The following is a 17,465-nucleotide window of genomic DNA, read 5'->3' as shown; positions in this document are numbered from 1 at the left end:
CTGTATGCATTAGAGTGGTTGTGGGAAGTTAACTTCCAGTTCTCATTTTTAAATGCCTTGGGGAATTCTCAATCTATTTGGATTTTTTCGTGAACCCTCTGATTTTACCTGTGTTTTGAATTCAAGCTGGCTCATACTGTAGCAGCTTTACATGAGATGAGGACATTTTTAGAATGAGAGAAGAAAAAGGGATCTTTTGTAATTGGAGGCAATGTTGGAAAAATGTTGAGGTGAGTGGGAGTGGCAGGGGGCGTTACTGTGAATTTGATCGGACTATTCTGAAAGGGAGTTGTACAGATTGAGAGGGAAAAGGTGTGAAGCCCCGAGCACAAAGCCTGGCAGAGGTGGTAGGTTCCAGCAAACACTGGCTCCTTTCCTTTATCTCCTCTCACGATTTGTTGAACTGTCTCAGCCCTGAAGACTCTACTCTGACCTCTGCTGGGCACTTACTGTAATGCATTTCTTAAAAATGATTAGCATTCGCTTGTCAACCCAGCATTTCAGGCCCTAAACGGTGAGTTTATTCATTCGGTTACTCAGGATGCGTTGAATGAGAGCCTGAAATGTGCTGGACACCGTGGTTGGTCCTGGGTTACAGGGATGAATAGACAGACAGGGCCCTCGCTCATATGGAGTCCCATTTCCAGTGCCTCTCAAGAACTCCAAGAACTAGACACGATTAAACAAGTGCTTTCCTTGGGGTCCAACTCTGGTGATTTTTCTCCTCTCAGTATTTCCCTTCTTTCAGTAGAGAATCTCCACCTAAAAAACTAGTGCACCAGCTTCTGTTCTGTGCAAGGCAGAAGGGAGCCACAGACAGGTAGTGGCTTGGTGCTGCTGTGCCTGTGTTTGTTGCTTGGTAAATCCTTGTTGCTGGTTTGCCTGGGTTTGCTCTGCCTTCAAGGCCTCTGCTGGGTGAGAGCAGACTCCCAGCCTATGGGTGGCATCTTCTGGCTGGTCGGTCCCTGCCTAGACTGATCCACCTTCTAGGACAGGAGGCCAAGCTTCTCAGTGGGCTCATCTTTCTCACTGCTTCTCTGCACGCTGCCCATCTTGTTGCTGGAATCACATTTACTCCAATTTATGTCTTTATTTCTAGGCCAAGTTTATCATTTAAAAAAAAAAAAGGCATGCTTATCTGGGAACCAAGTGAAGAATAGTGTCTTCTAGCTTTATGATAAAAGGCAGTTTTCTCAATAAAGGAAGGAAAAATCTTCACTTTCAAGGATAGTATTCAACTAACAATTCCTGCTCAAGGTAGCATCTCAAACACAACTCAGTCTGGGAGCCCTTGGGAACTATGCTTTGGGCCAGGGAACCTAAACTTGAGGGTGAACACTTGCTAGTTCTGGGACCTTGGGCAAGACAGTTGGCCTCCCTTTTGCTTCTGGTTTCTCATTTGTCAGTGAGGATAGTAACAGTGCCTGCCTACAGGAGTTTTTATGAGGATCCAGCACATTCCATGTGTATGGGGTTAGAACAGCACCTGGCATACATAAGCCCTCGATACACTGTTCCTTATCAGGAGACCTTGATCAATCACTTTACATGTCTGGGTGTTGGCTCCCTCCTCTGTCAAGGGCAAAAAGGTCAGAGTTAAGGTGAGATTGTCTCATTGTCTCTTCTAATCAAGCATACTGTAAATCCACTGGGGATCCCGTTTGCTCAGCAACAGATCAACTTAGGCAAGTTCCATTGGTCACATTGTCTTCCTCCCGAAAAATGTCAGCTTTAAGCACGTTTGTGATAGCTGGCAATGGTCTTAGGCTCCCTGACTTTTAGTAAGGGGCAGGACATAGGATTCTAAGCTAAGCGGTCTGCCTCTCATGAGCTCTTTCCAGCAAGCAGATAGGGGCTAGGGCCTCCCCCATTCCTTACTGCCCCTCCTGCTATGGCTCCTCTTCCTGAGGTCCTTACCAGATTGATGGAAGAAATGCCATTTCCCTAGGTCTGCTGGTCATTCCTTTGGGAGGAGTGAGATTCTCTAAAACTTCTGCTTCAATTCTTACATTTTCAGTGAGACCATTCCTCTCTTTTCTGCTGAAGGTTATACTTCCTGCCTCTGGAAAGTCACTCTTTCAAGAGCTTTAAAATTCTTTGTCCTGACTTATTTCATGGTAAATAGCACCAACTTGTGTTTACACTTTGTATTCCTAGAACTGAGTAGTTTAGAAGGTCCCTGTTTACACACACACACACACACACACACACACACACACACACACCCCCGGCACTCTCTTTGGGAATAGATAGCCCTGTTGTCTTGCTATTGTGTGTGTGTGTGGTTTCTTTTTAAAACAGGTTTGCAAAAGAGTGTTTTGGGAAAGCTAAGTGAGAAGAGACCCTCAATTATTATTGTTTTTAATAAGCACATCTAACATATTTTAGGCACTTACTTTGTGCAAGGCACTGTTCTATGAAATTTAAAGTCATGGTTTGATTTGATCCCCATGAATACCTTCCTTTCCAATGAGAGTAGTTCCTACTAAAGCTCCATTTTAAAGGCAAAGAAAACGGAGGCCCTAGTGAGGTTAAGGGATTTTGACCAAGGTCACACAAGTGGGGGATGCTAGAGCCAGGATCCAAACTTGGTTCCGACCTTGCACATTTACCAGGTTGGTTTTTTTGTTTTTGTTAAGATTTTATTTATTTATATGACAGACAGAGATCACTAGTAGGCAGAGAGGCAGGCAGAGAGAGAGGAGGAAGCAGACTCCCTGCTGAGCAGAGAGCCCAATGTGGGGCTCGATCCCAGGACTCTGAGATCATGACCTGAGCCGAAGGCAGCGGCTTTATCCCACTGAGCCACCCAGGTGCCCCTACCGGGTTGGTTTTGATTTGAGTGCCTGTTCTCTCGAGTGCACAGTAGCGTGTGTGCTGTTAAACACTGCTCTGTGGCCCGAAAAGAGCCCTGAAGGTAGAGTCGGAGCACTCTGGGCCAGAATCCTAGCTCAGCCACTTTACAGCTGAGACCTTGGACAAGTAATTTCCATTCTCTGAAGCTGACTTCTAAAAGAATTCCTGGTCCTTATTAGGTCGCGTACACCACAAAGCTTTATAAGCGGTGACGTGCTTAAAGTAGAAGCTGTGAATGACCTGCAAGAGAACTCTAGCCCTTCTGCTTGCAGCTAATAATTTAAAGGAGTCATTTTGGAGAGAAAGCTGGCAATTCATAGAAAACTCTGTGTCAGAATGGGGAGAGAGGGAAGTTTCAAATCTAGAGAGCTGGACAGGGGAAAACAGAGCCTTATGGGCACAGAGTGACTGGAAGCTTGAATAATAGGAAGGATGGTTGAGAATAAATAAGACACAAAAAAGAGATATATTTATATAGAATGTTGGGAATTTCCAGACTCTGTCTGGCCAGGTGAAAGTCTGAAACCCATTTTTGGCTCAGAATCCATGTCTCTGGCCATAAGAATTGCTTCTTTTTCTCGAAACCTCCACACATACACAAAGCAGTTGCCATCTTTGGGATGAGCAGGTCGGCCTTCAGTGTTTCTCTGAAGAGTGTGTTGGCTCTGCTCTCCGGCCCTCTTTCAGCCCTCCTTCCCCACCTCCACATCCAAAGGGGTAAGGCTGGTGTGGGTGGAGGTGGCACAGGGCAGAGTGTCCCCAGCATCCTCCCAGAGCTGTCCCTGGGGAGTGGTCAGCCTGCCCAGCCCCTTGTGGGCCTCATTTCTCAGCCCCTCTGCAGACAAAGCGATTCTCCCCGTTCATCAGGTACTCTGGGATTCTGTCAGGAAGAGCATTATCCTTCACATTTAACCTCGAATCTAGTCAGTTAAAAGGAAGACAAGAGCCATGTTTGCCTGGCTTGTTTTCTCTTTAATAGTTTTATAGCCACAAGTAAGCAAATGTCACTCCCTGCCCAAATTCAGCCTATAGATGGTGGCCTTGGGGGAGGGGCCACTTGCCCCTGCCCAGGAACTCCACCTTCCACCTACCCTGTGCTCGTTCTCTTCCCGGCTTTAAAAACACAGGTCTTCATTTTAGATTATAGAAGATTTGAGGAAAAGTGATGAGTTCTAGTTTTTCTCCCATCTTGATAAGCTGTCCTTATTTAGCAGTAGAACTAATTGCACTTCCTGTACTCACTCCACTTTGGGGTGGGGGGCAGGGATTAAAACCTTCACAGGTCTTCTGAAGTGAGTGTTGTGCTTATAAACAAATAAAAATCCCATCTAGGGGCACCTGGGTGGCTCAGTGGGTTAAGCCTCTGCCTTCGGCTCGGGTCATGGTCTCAGGGTCCTGGGATCGAGCCCCACATTGGGCTGTCTGCTTGGCGGGGAGTCTGCTTCCCCCTTTCTCTCTGCCTGCCTCTCTGCCTACTTGTGATCTCTCTCTCTCTGTCAAATAAATAAATAAAATCTTAAAAAAAAAAAAAATCCCATCTAAATGACTCCGGGGGCAGGGACACAGAAAAAAAGTATAAAGAGGAAAGCGATTCTCTGGCAACTCTGTTAGCATGTTGACTCGCTGATTACTGTCTGAGCCTATTTTCCGTGTTCTAAAACGGTCACCGTCTTGTTTACAAACCAGTGCATTTTGCGGTGAAGTGGGTCTTAGTTTGGCAGTGGGAAGAAACAGCATGTGGTGCAGACTAATATTTTGCTGTCTCTTACTATTTGATTAACAGACACTGAAATCTGAATAATGACGTGTGTCCCCTCTCTCTCTCTCTCCCTCTCTCTTTGCTGTTTTCAGTAGAGCATGCACCATTTTGAACGTGAATTTTCGGTAAAGTAAGCTATACTGGTTTCTCTAACTTTAAAGATGCTCTGTTTCTGGATGTGAAATGGGGCCCAGTGTGTGGAGATCGCAGAAGTGATGAACAAATGGGAAAGCAGATTTGGGACGATTTCCTTATCTGAACATCTAAACGAAATACAGCATCTTTAAAAAGCACCCAAATGACTTCATCTACATTCATTTCATTTTCATCGTGACCTTCAAAATCTTCATTTCCACTCTGATTGTAGTTTTAAAACACAGCTCAAAACCTGCAAATCAACCACATGGCATTTTGTTCTATTTTCATTTTGGAAAGCGGGATCCCACAGTGTTGGTGCAGCAAAAATATTGGTTCCCTGTTACTCTGATGCAGGGAAAGAGTGTTAGCCGGTTGAGTTCTTGATTTCAGGAAGATAGCTCACCAGCTTTTATAACGGACAGTAGGGAAAAACAGTTCTCTAGAGCATCCCTACTAATTCTTGCATTGGGACATGAGTGCAGCCTTCTCATCTACCTGAGGAAAAATACAAAGGCAGTTGCCAAGAGCTGGGAGCGTGGTCTGCTTCCAGGGGTCACTGCTCTCTGCTCGCTCTCGAGGATGGCTAGCAGGTCTAGTGTTGGTCTGGTGGCCCTGTGGTCTCCCCACTTCTATTCGCAGACCACAAAGACAGACCTGCAGAGACTTGTAGATGGCCCACTGCTAAAACTGGCCCCAAAGAAAGGGCAGTCCCCAGACGTTCTTTCCCCAAGGCTGGTGAGGGTCTTTCTGGCAAGGCTTTCCACCCTAGATCTAACCGAGGCTCTGGATTGCCAGGTTCTCATTAGTGGTGAATGGGATTCTGGGGAGGATAGAGTAGCTGGCTTTGGGATTTTTGACTAGGAGTAGGTAGGATGGAAGAGAACTGTTCCGACGCATCCCTCATCCTGGGTTTGGAAGCCAGTATTTTTCAAAGCTGGGTGAATTCAGTTAGCAACCAACCTTTCCCCCCCACCCCTTTAAATTTTTAATTTAAATTCTAATTAACAACCAATGTAACACAGAATCTGTCTGGTCTTATCTGTGGCTTGGGTTAAGGACTTTTGGGTACCTGTTGGTGGGGAGGAGTAGGTGGCTGTCAGGCCTGCCTCAGGCCACATAGCCAGTTCTGAATTTGGCCCCTATCAGTATTGCCAACTGTTAGAACATGTTGTAGCTTAAGCCCCGACAAACTTTAAAGGAAGCTTGTGGACTATAGAGAAGGTAAAAAGAAAAGGCCAAAAAATCTTGGTGTTGGACCTGCAGTCAGTGGCTGAGTCCCTGGGTCTGTTCTTGCTTCCTCTACTCCTGAACTTCTGACCGTGGGACTTCCTCCCCACTTCCAGAGTGTTCTGAGCTGGCAAGATGAGGTCTGGCCTTGCCCTGAATAGATGTACACCTGAATATCGGCCCTCATTGTCTCAGGCCCAGTAAGGAAAGTGGGCCTCGTGGGACAGTTAGGCCCTTTGGGTCTTGTCCGGCCCTCTGGGGACAGATGCCAGGGTTACTTTGTTCCCTACCCTTGGATGAACAGCCTCTCCTTTTGCACAGACCTCCACTTCTCATTTGCTTTATAAGCACAGGTTACTCTTTGACACTTGGGACCGTCTGTTTATTTATGCTACCTACATATTCAAGGAGATTCATTTAAAGCCATAACAATCTCAAACTTTACGTGGAAAAATACAGATCCAGGTACTGAATATCACCCCCAACTCCCAAACTCTGAGATAGTCAATTTGCACTTTTAATTTTGAGTGGCTGGTAATGCAGCCAAAGTTGAGGGTGGGCTCCTCATGAGGGCCAAGCAGATTTGTTCTGTGCCAAGAGGCAACCCAGATCCAGGTCCAGCAGCTGAGACCCACTCTAGCCTCCCAGAGTCCCGGGCTGGAGGGGTAGCAGGTCTCCGGATGGCTCTTCTGTGCCTTTAGCACAAAACCAGTGCTATTGCAGCCCGGAGCCTATCTTCCCTCTTGGAACCTGCAGTGCCTCTTCTCTCTGAAAATTCTGGAGCCCCTTCTGATACAGGGCAGGCGCTGAATGTCAAACCCAGATGCTGGCCAGTGGGCGGCACTGCGGGGCTTCCGCACCTGCTGGCTCCTTGGGGCACTCTTGGTGCTGCTGTTGAGTCCCAAGAGCCTTCAGAGACACCCCCTTCCTCCTGGGATTTCACTGGCCACTCTCCAAAACCCCCTTCTAGCATGCTTATTCTCCCTGCTCTTCTCACCTTAGCAAACATTGTGGGTTTAAAGTCCTTTTTATCTTTTTAACCCTGTAACACACAGCTGTGAACATTTTTCCCCAAGTCACCCTGGTAGAGAACATACTAGGACTTAATTCATTGGTTGTTACTATGTAGTACCAGTGAGAATTACATTTTGTTCATTTGTCTGTATTTAATGTTTATTCATATTGCTGTATTTTCATCATTTGAGAATTCTAAGATTGCAGAGCATGAATGTATGTGTCTGTGTGATTCTTTATTTGCAGCTGGCTTAGGTTTGAGTAAAAGATGAAAGGAAGGTAAGTGGTCTTCCATGAAATACAAGACTTTGAACTGTTATGTGTCACGCTTGGTGAAAAGGATGCTCTTAGCTAAGTACTTGGTGATCCTGAACCACTCATAGAAACTCAGGTGGTGAAGGGTATGTTTACTTGTTACCAGCACAGCTCAGCAGCAGGTTAGAGGGGAGGAACACCTAACAGGATGTGTTGCTGTGTAGCCCTAGGAGGGGCTGAGACTAAGGTCAGAAACAGGGGAGTCACCGAGAGCTGCAGGATTCCCAGGTGACAGGACACGTTACTCTGCCGCACCAGCAAGTTCTTTTTTTTTTTTTTTTTTTTTTTTTTTTTTTAAAGATTTTATTGATTTATTTGTCAGAGAGAGAGAGGGAGAGAGAGCAAGCACAGGCAGACAGAATGGCAGGCAGAGGCAGAGGGAGAAGCAGGTTCCCCGCCGAGCAAGGAGCCCGATGCGGGACTCGATCCCAGGACGCTGGGATCATGACCTGAGCCGAAGGCAGCTGCTTAACCAACTGAGCCACTCAGGCGTCCCCCAGCAAGTTCTTTAAAGCAGGTCTTTGGCTGTACTCAGCTTTTATTTTGTCCTAGGAGAGTAACTCATTCATCGATTCAAAACTGTAACTGCCACATGTTGGCGTGCCTGGAAGCTAAGGGAAGCTTTAGATATGTGTCCAGTTCCCTTCTCCTTGTCCGCTCGGGCGGAGTCTCTCCTGACGCTCAGCGAAGGTGCAGGGTTATTGCAGTTCCGATCTGTTCCCCGGTGAAGCCCCGTGGAAGGAAGGTGCTGAGGACGACTCCTCCCTGAGAAGACTGCTCCCAGGGAGACAGCCTTCTGCCCCCTGCTTTGCGCTGCTAACAGTTATTAGCATTTTATATTTCTTTAATGCAGCCTAATAGAAAATGATTATTCAAGACACACGCCCCTGGGGAACCCTCAAACCCAACAGGCACTGTTCTTTGCCTAGAATCCTGAGTGGCTTGTCATTTTCTGTTAAATCACATCCTTCAAATATTGTGTGTGTTGGGGCAGCTAAAGAAATGTTCGTCCCTTGTCAGTGATTGATACTCAGGTAGCCCAACTCTGTGCATACAAATGTCTGTCTTGACTTGCTGGCTCAGTAGGTGCCCTGGACCTTCCTGAAGCAGCTGATGGAACTTTTCTTTGGGGACCACTGCTAAAATTTGGAAATGGAGTTAGAGCCTCACCTATGCAGGGAGAATGTCACTGTGTAGAGTTTCATGTCATCTGTGATATTCAGTCTTAGATGACTTATTACCTGGGAAAAATGGCAACCTTTAATTCCCCTTTGATGCTTCTAGTTAGCATTAAAAAAAAAAAAAAAAAACACAGTACTGAGTATCTTGGTCCCTCTGCGGGAAAACATTGGCAGGCTCATCGAAGTCCCTTCTACCCAGGACTGAGCAGTAGTAGCATGTGTGCGGGGGGGTTGGGAGAGATGATATTGACTGTCCCCTTTCTCTGCCCCCCACCCAGGGATGTCTGCATTACCTCCACCTCCTCCGCCGCCTCCGCCTCCACCACCAGCAGCTCCCTTGCTTCCTGCGAGCACAGAGGCGCCTACACAACTCCTGCCCCAGGCTGTGAATGGTGTGAGCCGCGGAGCCTTACTCAGCTCCATCCAGAATTTCCAAAAGGGAACTTTGAGGAAAGCCGAAACCTGTGATCATAGTGCTCCTAAGATCGGCTAAAGCTTCGTGTTTACATTTGGAGGGAAAAGTTCTTTGTTTTTTCCTCCCACCTCCAGCCCCTGAAGTACTCTCTTTCCGGATGAATGAGCCGGGACAGCCACTTGCTGTCTTGCAGATGCTCCTACAAGCAGCTTCTCAAGAGGGAAATATTCAAATAGAATAAAGTCAGGCTGGCATTTCTGCCTTAAGAAATATTTATTTTGCTCCTTTATTGCCATTTTAAAGGAGTCTGGTTCATCCTCTAATGGGCATCCTTCGGGGGCAGCAGCATATTGGAGTCAACCTTTTCACCCACTGAAGGAAAGGGACACAAAAGCAATGACCACGTCCAGTCACAGCAGTGAATGACCTTTGTGTTGCAATCCCTCCTCTCCCATCAGACAGCTCCCAGAAACGTTCCTCTCATTTCTCTATAAAGCATTCTCTGGTTATTTCTTAGATAACTCCCATTTTTGCTACCTTATTTCATCTTAGACATTATTAACACTGTAGTCTAAAGCTTAGTTATGTCGTGGAGTGAGAGAAGCAACTGAGTTCTTCCTTTTCCATTCGGATAGACAGGCAAGTCAAGTCCGGAACCTTCTCTAGGTTCTGACAGGAATACCATTGTGGTTATAGAACTCAGGGCTGTGAAAGCAACCCACTCGACTCATAGTTCCTTTTGGTTAGAGTATATTGGACAGGCAGAAAATGTTAAGATCAGGAAAAGTGCTTTCCGGATTAGAGGATCTCCTTAATCCTCAGCAATAAAGTCAAGTTTGTGGTTTGTGGGGGGGGTTATTATTACAACACAAGTAAATTTGGCATCCATAGAAATCATTTCTGATTTTTGAAAGATTTATCCAAATACATCATCTTTCTAATGTTACTCATTTATTAGATCCTTTATCCTATGATTTGTTTAAACCCTTAAATAAATTGCACTTTAAAGGATTATCAGTAATCCATTTAAAAATTCAAGTACACACATCAGTGTTGGTTACTATGCAGAGAGAATGTCATTGTGTATAGTTTCATTTAATCTGTGATAAATGTTCAGCTGTATTTTTTATTAAAATAAACCATGTCAAGAAAATGTGTCTAGCTTGGCTAGGCATTTGAAGTGGGATTTTTTGTGGGAACTTTTATAAAAAATAGATCCATATAGTATTTCTGGTTTCCTTCTTATCTACCTGATGTCTATTTCTTTTTGTCTTATTTTCCCTCTTAATTACTAAAAGCTAACAATCCTGTCTTGCTATTTAAATTAGGCACCCTTTGTATGCTTCTATAACTAATTGTGTTTTCTGTCTCAAATTCTAAAGACGACAGCATATGGTAGAATGTCTTTTTTGGCAATGGGAAAAATACTTGACATGAATTTTGGTTTAATTTGGAGGGGAACCCTATTACAATTGGGCTTTTGAAGAGTCTGTGGACAAGTTTCTGTTACAAATGTGATGGCAGTTTAGGTGATTAGTGTTGCTCATTTCTTTCTTTCCTTTTTTTTTTTTTTTTAAAAGATTTTATTTATTTATTTGACAGGCAGAGATTACATACAAGTAGGGAGGAAGCAGGCTCCCTGCTGAGCAGAGAGCCCAATGCGGGGGCTCGATCCCAGGACCCTGGGATCATGACCTGAGCTGAAGGCAGAGGCTTTAACCCACCGAGCCACCCAGGCGCCCCAGTGTCGCTCATTTCTTAACAGAAATTCTTAGCAGAATTTTAAGACCTCCACCCACCCCATGTTTATTACTTCAAGAATATAAAATTACAATTAGTCATATAAGGAATTCTTTTATTCCTTATCAAAACAATTTAACAACAAATGTAGATGATAGCTTTTACCTTTACATACAAGTTGTCCTTTTTGGATACATCTTTCTGCAAAACTCTGCCACATTCATACCTTGTCCTTATGAGAGGTTAAAATTTTACATTAGCCTTATTCAAAGAATGTGGTGATTGTAACAGACCAGGAAAAAACCCCATGGAGTCTAGGGCAGGAGAGGAGTTTTTTCCACATACAAGCACATTTAAATTCTTCCAAGTACAAAAACATACGTGTTGTTGCTTTAGAGATAACTTTATGAATCATAAGGTCTTACAGTACAATCCAGGTGAAGTAGACAGCAAGTATTTTAAGTAAATCCCAACGACTTGAAATTCAAGTCCAAACTAAATATTTAATGTTTTCTTTATTGCAAATATGATGTCTTTAACCTGAGGTATAGAGTTGTCTTCTAGAATCTTTGCATAAGGCATGGGGACGTCAGCACCAGTGACACGAACTGCAGGAGCATCCAGGAAATTGAATGCAGGGCCTAGGAGAGAAGGAGGCTCACTGAGAGGCAAGAAAAGCCACTGAGCACCACCACCTTCCCATGGGAGGTATGGCTCTCCAAAGGAGAGAAAATCTAAAGGAATACTCATTACCGGGACTGTTTCTGGCTTTTTAAAAAACATTTACCCCTCCCCTACCAAAAACACCCATTGACCCAAATGAAAAATGCCAAGGTGACAAGTTAAGACTGTTGGCCTAGCTTCTAATCTCTGTCCAGTATCCAGGTACACACTGTTTATTACAGTTTGAGTATTCTAGAACCAGTTTCTCTGAAATACCTTCCATGATCCTGGCACAAACTTCAGCTCCTACTCCAAACTGTGGCCAGCCTCCTTCCACAGTTACAAGATGATTGGTCTTCATGACACTGGCTTCTATTGTTTCAATGTCCATTGGTCTGATGGTTCGCATATTTATCACCTAAACAGACAACATAGATATGATTTGTAGAGCCACTGCACCACAAATGTGTCTCATCTCCATAATACCACTTCCTCTCTTATTTTCTGTTAATCTCTGGGTCTAGGAAAATCGAATCTGCCTATCCAAGAACAAATTGTAAAATGGGAAATTGTAATTAAAATGAAAATCTTTATCTCTACCACAAGTGGTTCTGTTAAGAATTCACTTATCCTCCTTTGCTAACTTACTTCTTGTCAAAACAACTAATAACTACCAACTGACTGCTCACTGTGCACCAGGTACTACACTATGTGTAATTCCCACAACCACCCCGAGGGGACAGTAAGTGTATTCTCCTCAGTTTACAGCTGATGTGGCTGAGATTGAGAGTACAGATCTTGCCCAAGTGTAACCAGCAAGTGGCAGGTCCTGGACGTGAAGCAGTTAGACCCTGATTTCTAAGTCTGCCCCTCTCCTGAACTCCAGCTCCAAGGCTGGATCCCAACTTGAGAAAGCAGGTACTACTCTAACAGATCTAGAACCTACACAGTAAAAAGCTAGGTATTTGCAAAGCAAGATTTTACTCTCAGTTAACCTGTTAAAGAATTCAAACTCCTGTTTCTGGGTCTTAATTTTAAAAGGAAACTTTCTGATTTTTCCAGAAGTGAATGTCCACATACCTCACATTCAATTCCCTCTTTGGATAGCACTGTTGCAGCTTCTAAGCAGTGGCCCACAGGTCTTGAATGGGCAACTACGGTTATGTGTGTCCCTGAAACAAAGTGGTCACAGATCAGAGGCCAGGTTGAAACCAAGGATGCTGTACTGCCCCGCAGCCACTGTGGCTCTTGCTCATTTGTAAAATCTTCAACTCAACTCCGTTCCAGGGAGGCGAGGAATGTGGTAGCCTTCCTAGAGATGAAATACAAATCTACTGGACTGAGAATTAGGAAGCATAAATGTATAAGCAAAACATGACACATTTCTTAACTTGAACTCATCCTATAATTTCCTAATCAAAGTAAAAGGCAAGTAACTTCAAGAATGAATTTGACCAGGTACGCCTGGCAGGCTCAATCAGTTAAGCGTCCAACTGTTGATTTAAGCTTAAGTCATGATCTTAGGGTAATGAGATCAAGCCCTAGTCAAGCTCTGGGCTGGGCATAGAGCCTGCTTAAGATTCTCTCTCTCTCTCTCTCTCGCCCGCCACCGCCGACCTTCCCCACCTCTAAAAAAAACAAAAAAAGAATCTGACCAACATAATTGGCTAGATTACAAATAATATTTAAGATGTACTACGTGCTCTTACCTTGCCTTTCTATTTTGGCTTTTCCAATGGGAATCAGAAAATCTTTTGACTGAGCTTCTGAGGGTAATTCAAAAGGAACTCCATACATCAGTTCATTCTCTAGCACCACCACTGAAAAATATAAATATTTAACAAGTAACTACATGACCAAATGTATATACAACACTATGACTCATTTTGCAAAAAGTTTCACTGTGACAATAGGAAGCCTCACAACTATTGTCTAGTAGCCTTGAAAGGATGGTTTAGGTACCAGCATTTATATTCTGGTCAATCCTAATTTTATCTATTGTAGTTAAATCAGCGTTGTAGGTACCTAGCAGGCCCCTTTACAGTCAGAAAAGTAAAAACAAAACCTTTTTGAAAACGGTCTTTACTGTATCTCTAAATCATTAACTGACATTTTATATGTTATGTTTTAGCCCAACTAGAAGCCTTTAACGGCTTCCCTCCAGGCAAAGATTGCAACTTAGTTCTTTAAGGTTCAAAAGAGACCTAACGGTCATTCTACTGACCTGGATTATTATCCCGAATGGCTGATTTAATAAGTCCTTTTGCATCCTCTGAATTCCAGGGGCTGACCACCTTTAAGCCTGGGCAGTGCCCATACCAGGCAGCAAAGCACTGTGAGTGCTGGGCAGCCACTCCTGCTGAGGCGCCATTGGGCCCCCTGAAGACTATGGGCACAGGCTGAAGGCCCCCCGACATGTAGTAGGTCTTGGCAGCTGAGTTTATAACCTGGTCAATGGCTTGCATAGAGAAATTGAAGGTCATAAATTCACAAATGGGCCTCAACCCAGCCTGTCAAATAAAAAACAAAGGTCTTTAAAAAACTAAAAAGTGATAAAGAGTGGCAACCACTCCAAAATTCAAACAATGTTTTTAAAAAGTCATGTTAAAAGAAATATCTTTGGATGAGATTCATAAAGAGGATTACATACCATAGCTGCACCCACGGCAATTCCAGCAAAGCCCATCTATAAGTAAAATATAAACACAAGTGAAAATGCATAAAAATCATAACAGTGTACACTTTAACATGCCCCTGAAAGGTCCACTTCCAGATGGAAGACTTACTTCAGATATGGGAGTGTCTATGATCCTCTTATCTCCATATTTCTTCCACAGGCCTCGACTAACCTAAAATTACACAATGATCTCATTACTTTTAAGTGTATATGGGGGCCAACAGCCACCTCAATTTATATTGCTTGATTGTATTTTGGGTTACCTTATATGCCCCATCATACTGGGCAACTTCTTCCCCAAGCAGAAATACCTTCTCATCTCTTTCCAGCTCCTCATCCATACCTTGGTTTATAGCATCACGAACTGTCACCTGTCACAGGTATGGGGAAAACAATCAACAAGGATTACTGCAGAATTACTTCAGATACTACTGAGGTTCTTTCCTTTTATAATTACCTAGGCTGCCTACAGCACATAATATAAAAACTATTGCTAGAACAGGCTTCTCTTTAAAAGTTCAAAGAATTCGAAAAGTAACATTTTTATCATACAGCCTCACTGGATTTGTTAGTGAGTTTACTGAACACCTTTTTTTTTTTAAAAGATTTTATTTATTTATTTATTTGACAGAGATCACAAGTATGCAGAGAGGCAGAGAGAGGGGGAAGCAGGCTTCCTGCTGAGCAGAGAGCCTGATGTGGGTCTCGATCCCAGGACCCCAGGGATCATGACCTGAGCCAAAGGCAGAGGCTTTAACCCACTGAGCCACCCAGGCGCCCCCTGAACACTTTTCTTGATGTGCATCTAAGCTTAACAAAATCTGTTTATTGGCCAGACCAGCTCATAAGTAGTTTCCTAAGTAGAAATTATACTGGGTTGTTTATTTCCACACTTGGTATAGTGTGAGACAGAGAATTGTTAAGGAGGCCCATATAAAAACCTATGTTTTGAGCACTCACTAGGTACCAGGCACCTCCAAACACTACCTTCAGAATCTACAAGATTCTACAGATTCAGAATCTGTTTATTTTACTAAACAGATTGGTAGAATCCTCTAGTAAAAAAAAAAAGGGCGGGGGGAGGAATTCCTCAAAGAGTTGAACACAGAATTACTATATGATCCAACAATTCCACTTCTAGATAGATGCTCAAAAGAAATAAAAGCAGGTACTCAGATACTTGCACACCAATGTTCTCAGCAGCATTATTCACAAATCCAAAAGGTGAAAACACTCAAATGTCCATCAACAGATGAATGGATGAACAAGATGTGGTATATGCATAAGAGAATATTAGCCTTAAAAAAAAGAAATGAAGAAGCCTCTGCCTTCGGCTGGGGTCATGATCTCAGGGTCCTGGGATGGAGCCCGGAAGGGGGCTCTCTGCTCAGCGGGGAGTCTTCTTCCCTCTCTCTCTGCCTGCCTCCCTGCCTACTTGTGATCTGTCAAATAAATAAAATCTTAAAAAAAAAAATGAAATTCTGACACATGCTATAACATACGTGAACCTTGAAAACAACCATGCTAAGTGAAATAAAGCAGACCTAAAAGAACAATGTAGGATTCCACTTACAGGACGTACCTAGAATTGATAAATTCACAGGCACAGAAAGTGCAATAGAGGTTACCAGGAGCTGGGGGAAATGGGAAGTTCCTGTTTAGGGGGTAGAGTTTCTGATTGTGATGGTGACAAAGTTCTGAAGACGGATGGTGGTGACGGTCTCACAACGTAGTAATTGGATTTGGTGCCGCTGAATATACACTTCAAAATGGTAACATTGGTTTTATGTATTTTAGTACAGTAAAGATTTAAAAGGAGGGTGAGGGAAGAAGCGTCAAGTCTAGTGTAGTCAGATCGCCCCACAGATTCCCAATGAGCCTGGCGCGGGGTGATATGCTGGTGTGTCCGGTGCTGGGTCCCAACAGAAGCACGACGAATCCCAGTCTGGACGTGGGAATCCGTTAACTCCAGGGCCCGCTGCCGTCTCTCTCCCCACGGCGCAGGCGCGTCCCCGGCCCGCCCCGGGATGGACGGCCCCCTCCCTACTCCGGCGGGCGTCCAGGCCACTTACCTGCAGCGCCACCGGCGCCGTCCGGTGGAAGCGCCTCCTCAGCAGCCCGGAGACCTGGCGGGGAGAGAGAAGACGCTGAGAGGGGACGCAAGGTGGGCAGGAATCGCGCGCAGGCACGGGTGCCGCTGTCTACCTGTTCAAGGGGTCTCCGCATCAGGCTAGACACTGCCGCCATCTTGACTGTGTCCTCTAGCCGTCGCCGAATGACAACACAGCAGGACCGCAGTCTAGTCAGGCCCCGCCTCCCCCGCCAGCTTGAGCCAATGGCAGGGCGCGGCGCCTGCGTGCCCTGCCCATCCCCTCAGGGGTGAGGGGCCGAGGGGCGGGGCTGAGGTGGCGTGTTGGGTGGTTCCACAGCTGTTTCTGGGGTGGACTCCAGCTAACTTCCTCGGGAGCGGGAGGTTGCTGCAGTGCGGGCTGCGTGTCGTGGACACTTTCATAAGTGGTGGTGCTTGAAGCACGGGGACGGAAAGTCAGACTCTAAGGAACATAACTTGAGGCTATTAGGTCAGCCTTTTGAGGGCACTGGAACCCCCAGGGCACCACGTGTCGCTTGCGCACTCTCTAGTGACAGGGAACTTAACCACCTTATGAGCGATTCTGGTCTTCCCGGGACCGCGCTCAGTCTGTTCCCTGGAATGCGAACCAGAGCTTTCACTGATGCATTAAGCGCCTACTGTGTGCCAGGCATTGTGGTAAGTGCTTTACAGCTCCTTTAATTCTCACAGGAACCCTCTCAGGTGATTACTGTTACCTCTAGTTGTCCTCAAGTCACTTTGGTTGCAGTCCTCAGAAACTCCTTCATCCAAAATTTTAAACCTTCTATGGGCTTGACCAAATTTTTAATTAATTAATTAATTTATTTTTTGGCTTGGTCATTTCAAACGAGATTTATTAAGAGGGATTTTTCACTCACCCTACCTTTTCAGACGTAATTTATCTCTTTTTTTTTTATTAAAGATTTTATTTATTTATTTGACAGACAGAGAACACAAGTAGGCAGAGAGGCAGGCAGAGAGAGAGAGAGAGAAGCAGGCCCTGCACTCAGCAGAGAGCCCGATGCGGGGCTCGATTCCAGGACCCCGGGATCATGACCTGAGCCTAAGGCAGAGGCCTTAACCCACTGAGCCACCCTGGCGCCCCTTCAGACGTAATTTAAACACAGTAAAATGCACATTCCTACCACCTCAGAAAGTTCCCTCGATGTTTCCTCCCAGTCATTCCCCACACATCACCGCACAGGCAACTACAGATCTAATTTCCATCATTGTAACTTAATTTGCCTGTTCTCGAACTTGAAATAAAGGCAATTATAAGACATGTACTCTTGTGTCTGGATCAGCAAAGTGTTTCTGAGATTCATCCATGTTGAGTGTATCAGTAGTTTACTAATTTTCTTTTTTTTTTA

General features: G+C 44.7%; 2 protein-coding genes across 7 annotated transcripts in view; one reads left to right on the top strand and one right to left on the bottom strand.

Annotated features, from left to right (window-relative positions):
* The window catches only part of PXK (PX domain containing serine/threonine kinase like), a 78,901-nt gene extending 69,724 nt beyond the window's left edge, over positions 1 to 9,177 (top strand). For 2 of the 6 annotated variants that reach the window (XM_047690864.1, XM_047690855.1), the window contains exons 15-16: positions 4,708 to 4,740; positions 8,769 to 8,899. In XM_047690864.1, the coding sequence (XP_047546820.1) occupies positions 4,708 to 4,727 (20 nt within the window). In that variant the 3' untranslated portion in view covers positions 4,728 to 4,740; positions 8,769 to 8,899. Of the gene's footprint in view, positions 1 to 4,707; positions 4,741 to 8,768 lie in introns of all 6 variants that reach the window. The other 4 variants (XM_047690845.1, XM_047690836.1, XM_047690883.1 and 1 more) reach the window with 2 other exon arrangements.
* Positions 9,178 to 10,743: 1,566 nt separating this feature from the next.
* On the bottom strand, positions 10,744 to 16,300 carry PDHB (pyruvate dehydrogenase E1 subunit beta). The gene is made up of 10 exons (XM_047690897.1): positions 16,191 to 16,300; positions 16,058 to 16,111; positions 14,249 to 14,356; positions 14,095 to 14,157; positions 13,959 to 13,994; positions 13,533 to 13,818; positions 13,018 to 13,128; positions 12,389 to 12,480; positions 11,585 to 11,726; positions 10,744 to 11,286 (listed from the first exon to the last, which is right to left on the bottom strand). Exons 1-10 carry the CDS (start codon positions 16,230 to 16,232, stop codon positions 11,141 to 11,143), a joined length of 1,080 nt encoding a protein of 359 aa, XP_047546853.1. The 5' UTR covers positions 16,233 to 16,300; the 3' UTR covers positions 10,744 to 11,140.
* Between the last annotated feature and the right edge of the window lie 1,165 nt (positions 16,301 to 17,465).

This window comes from Lutra lutra, chromosome 1 (assembly GCF_902655055.1).
Source record: "Lutra lutra chromosome 1, mLutLut1.2, whole genome shotgun sequence".
NCBI lineage: Eukaryota > Metazoa > Chordata > Mammalia > Carnivora > Mustelidae > Lutra > Lutra lutra.
The sequence above is the reverse complement of the archived record's forward strand: the minus strand, read 5'-3'. Positions and strand labels throughout refer to the sequence as shown.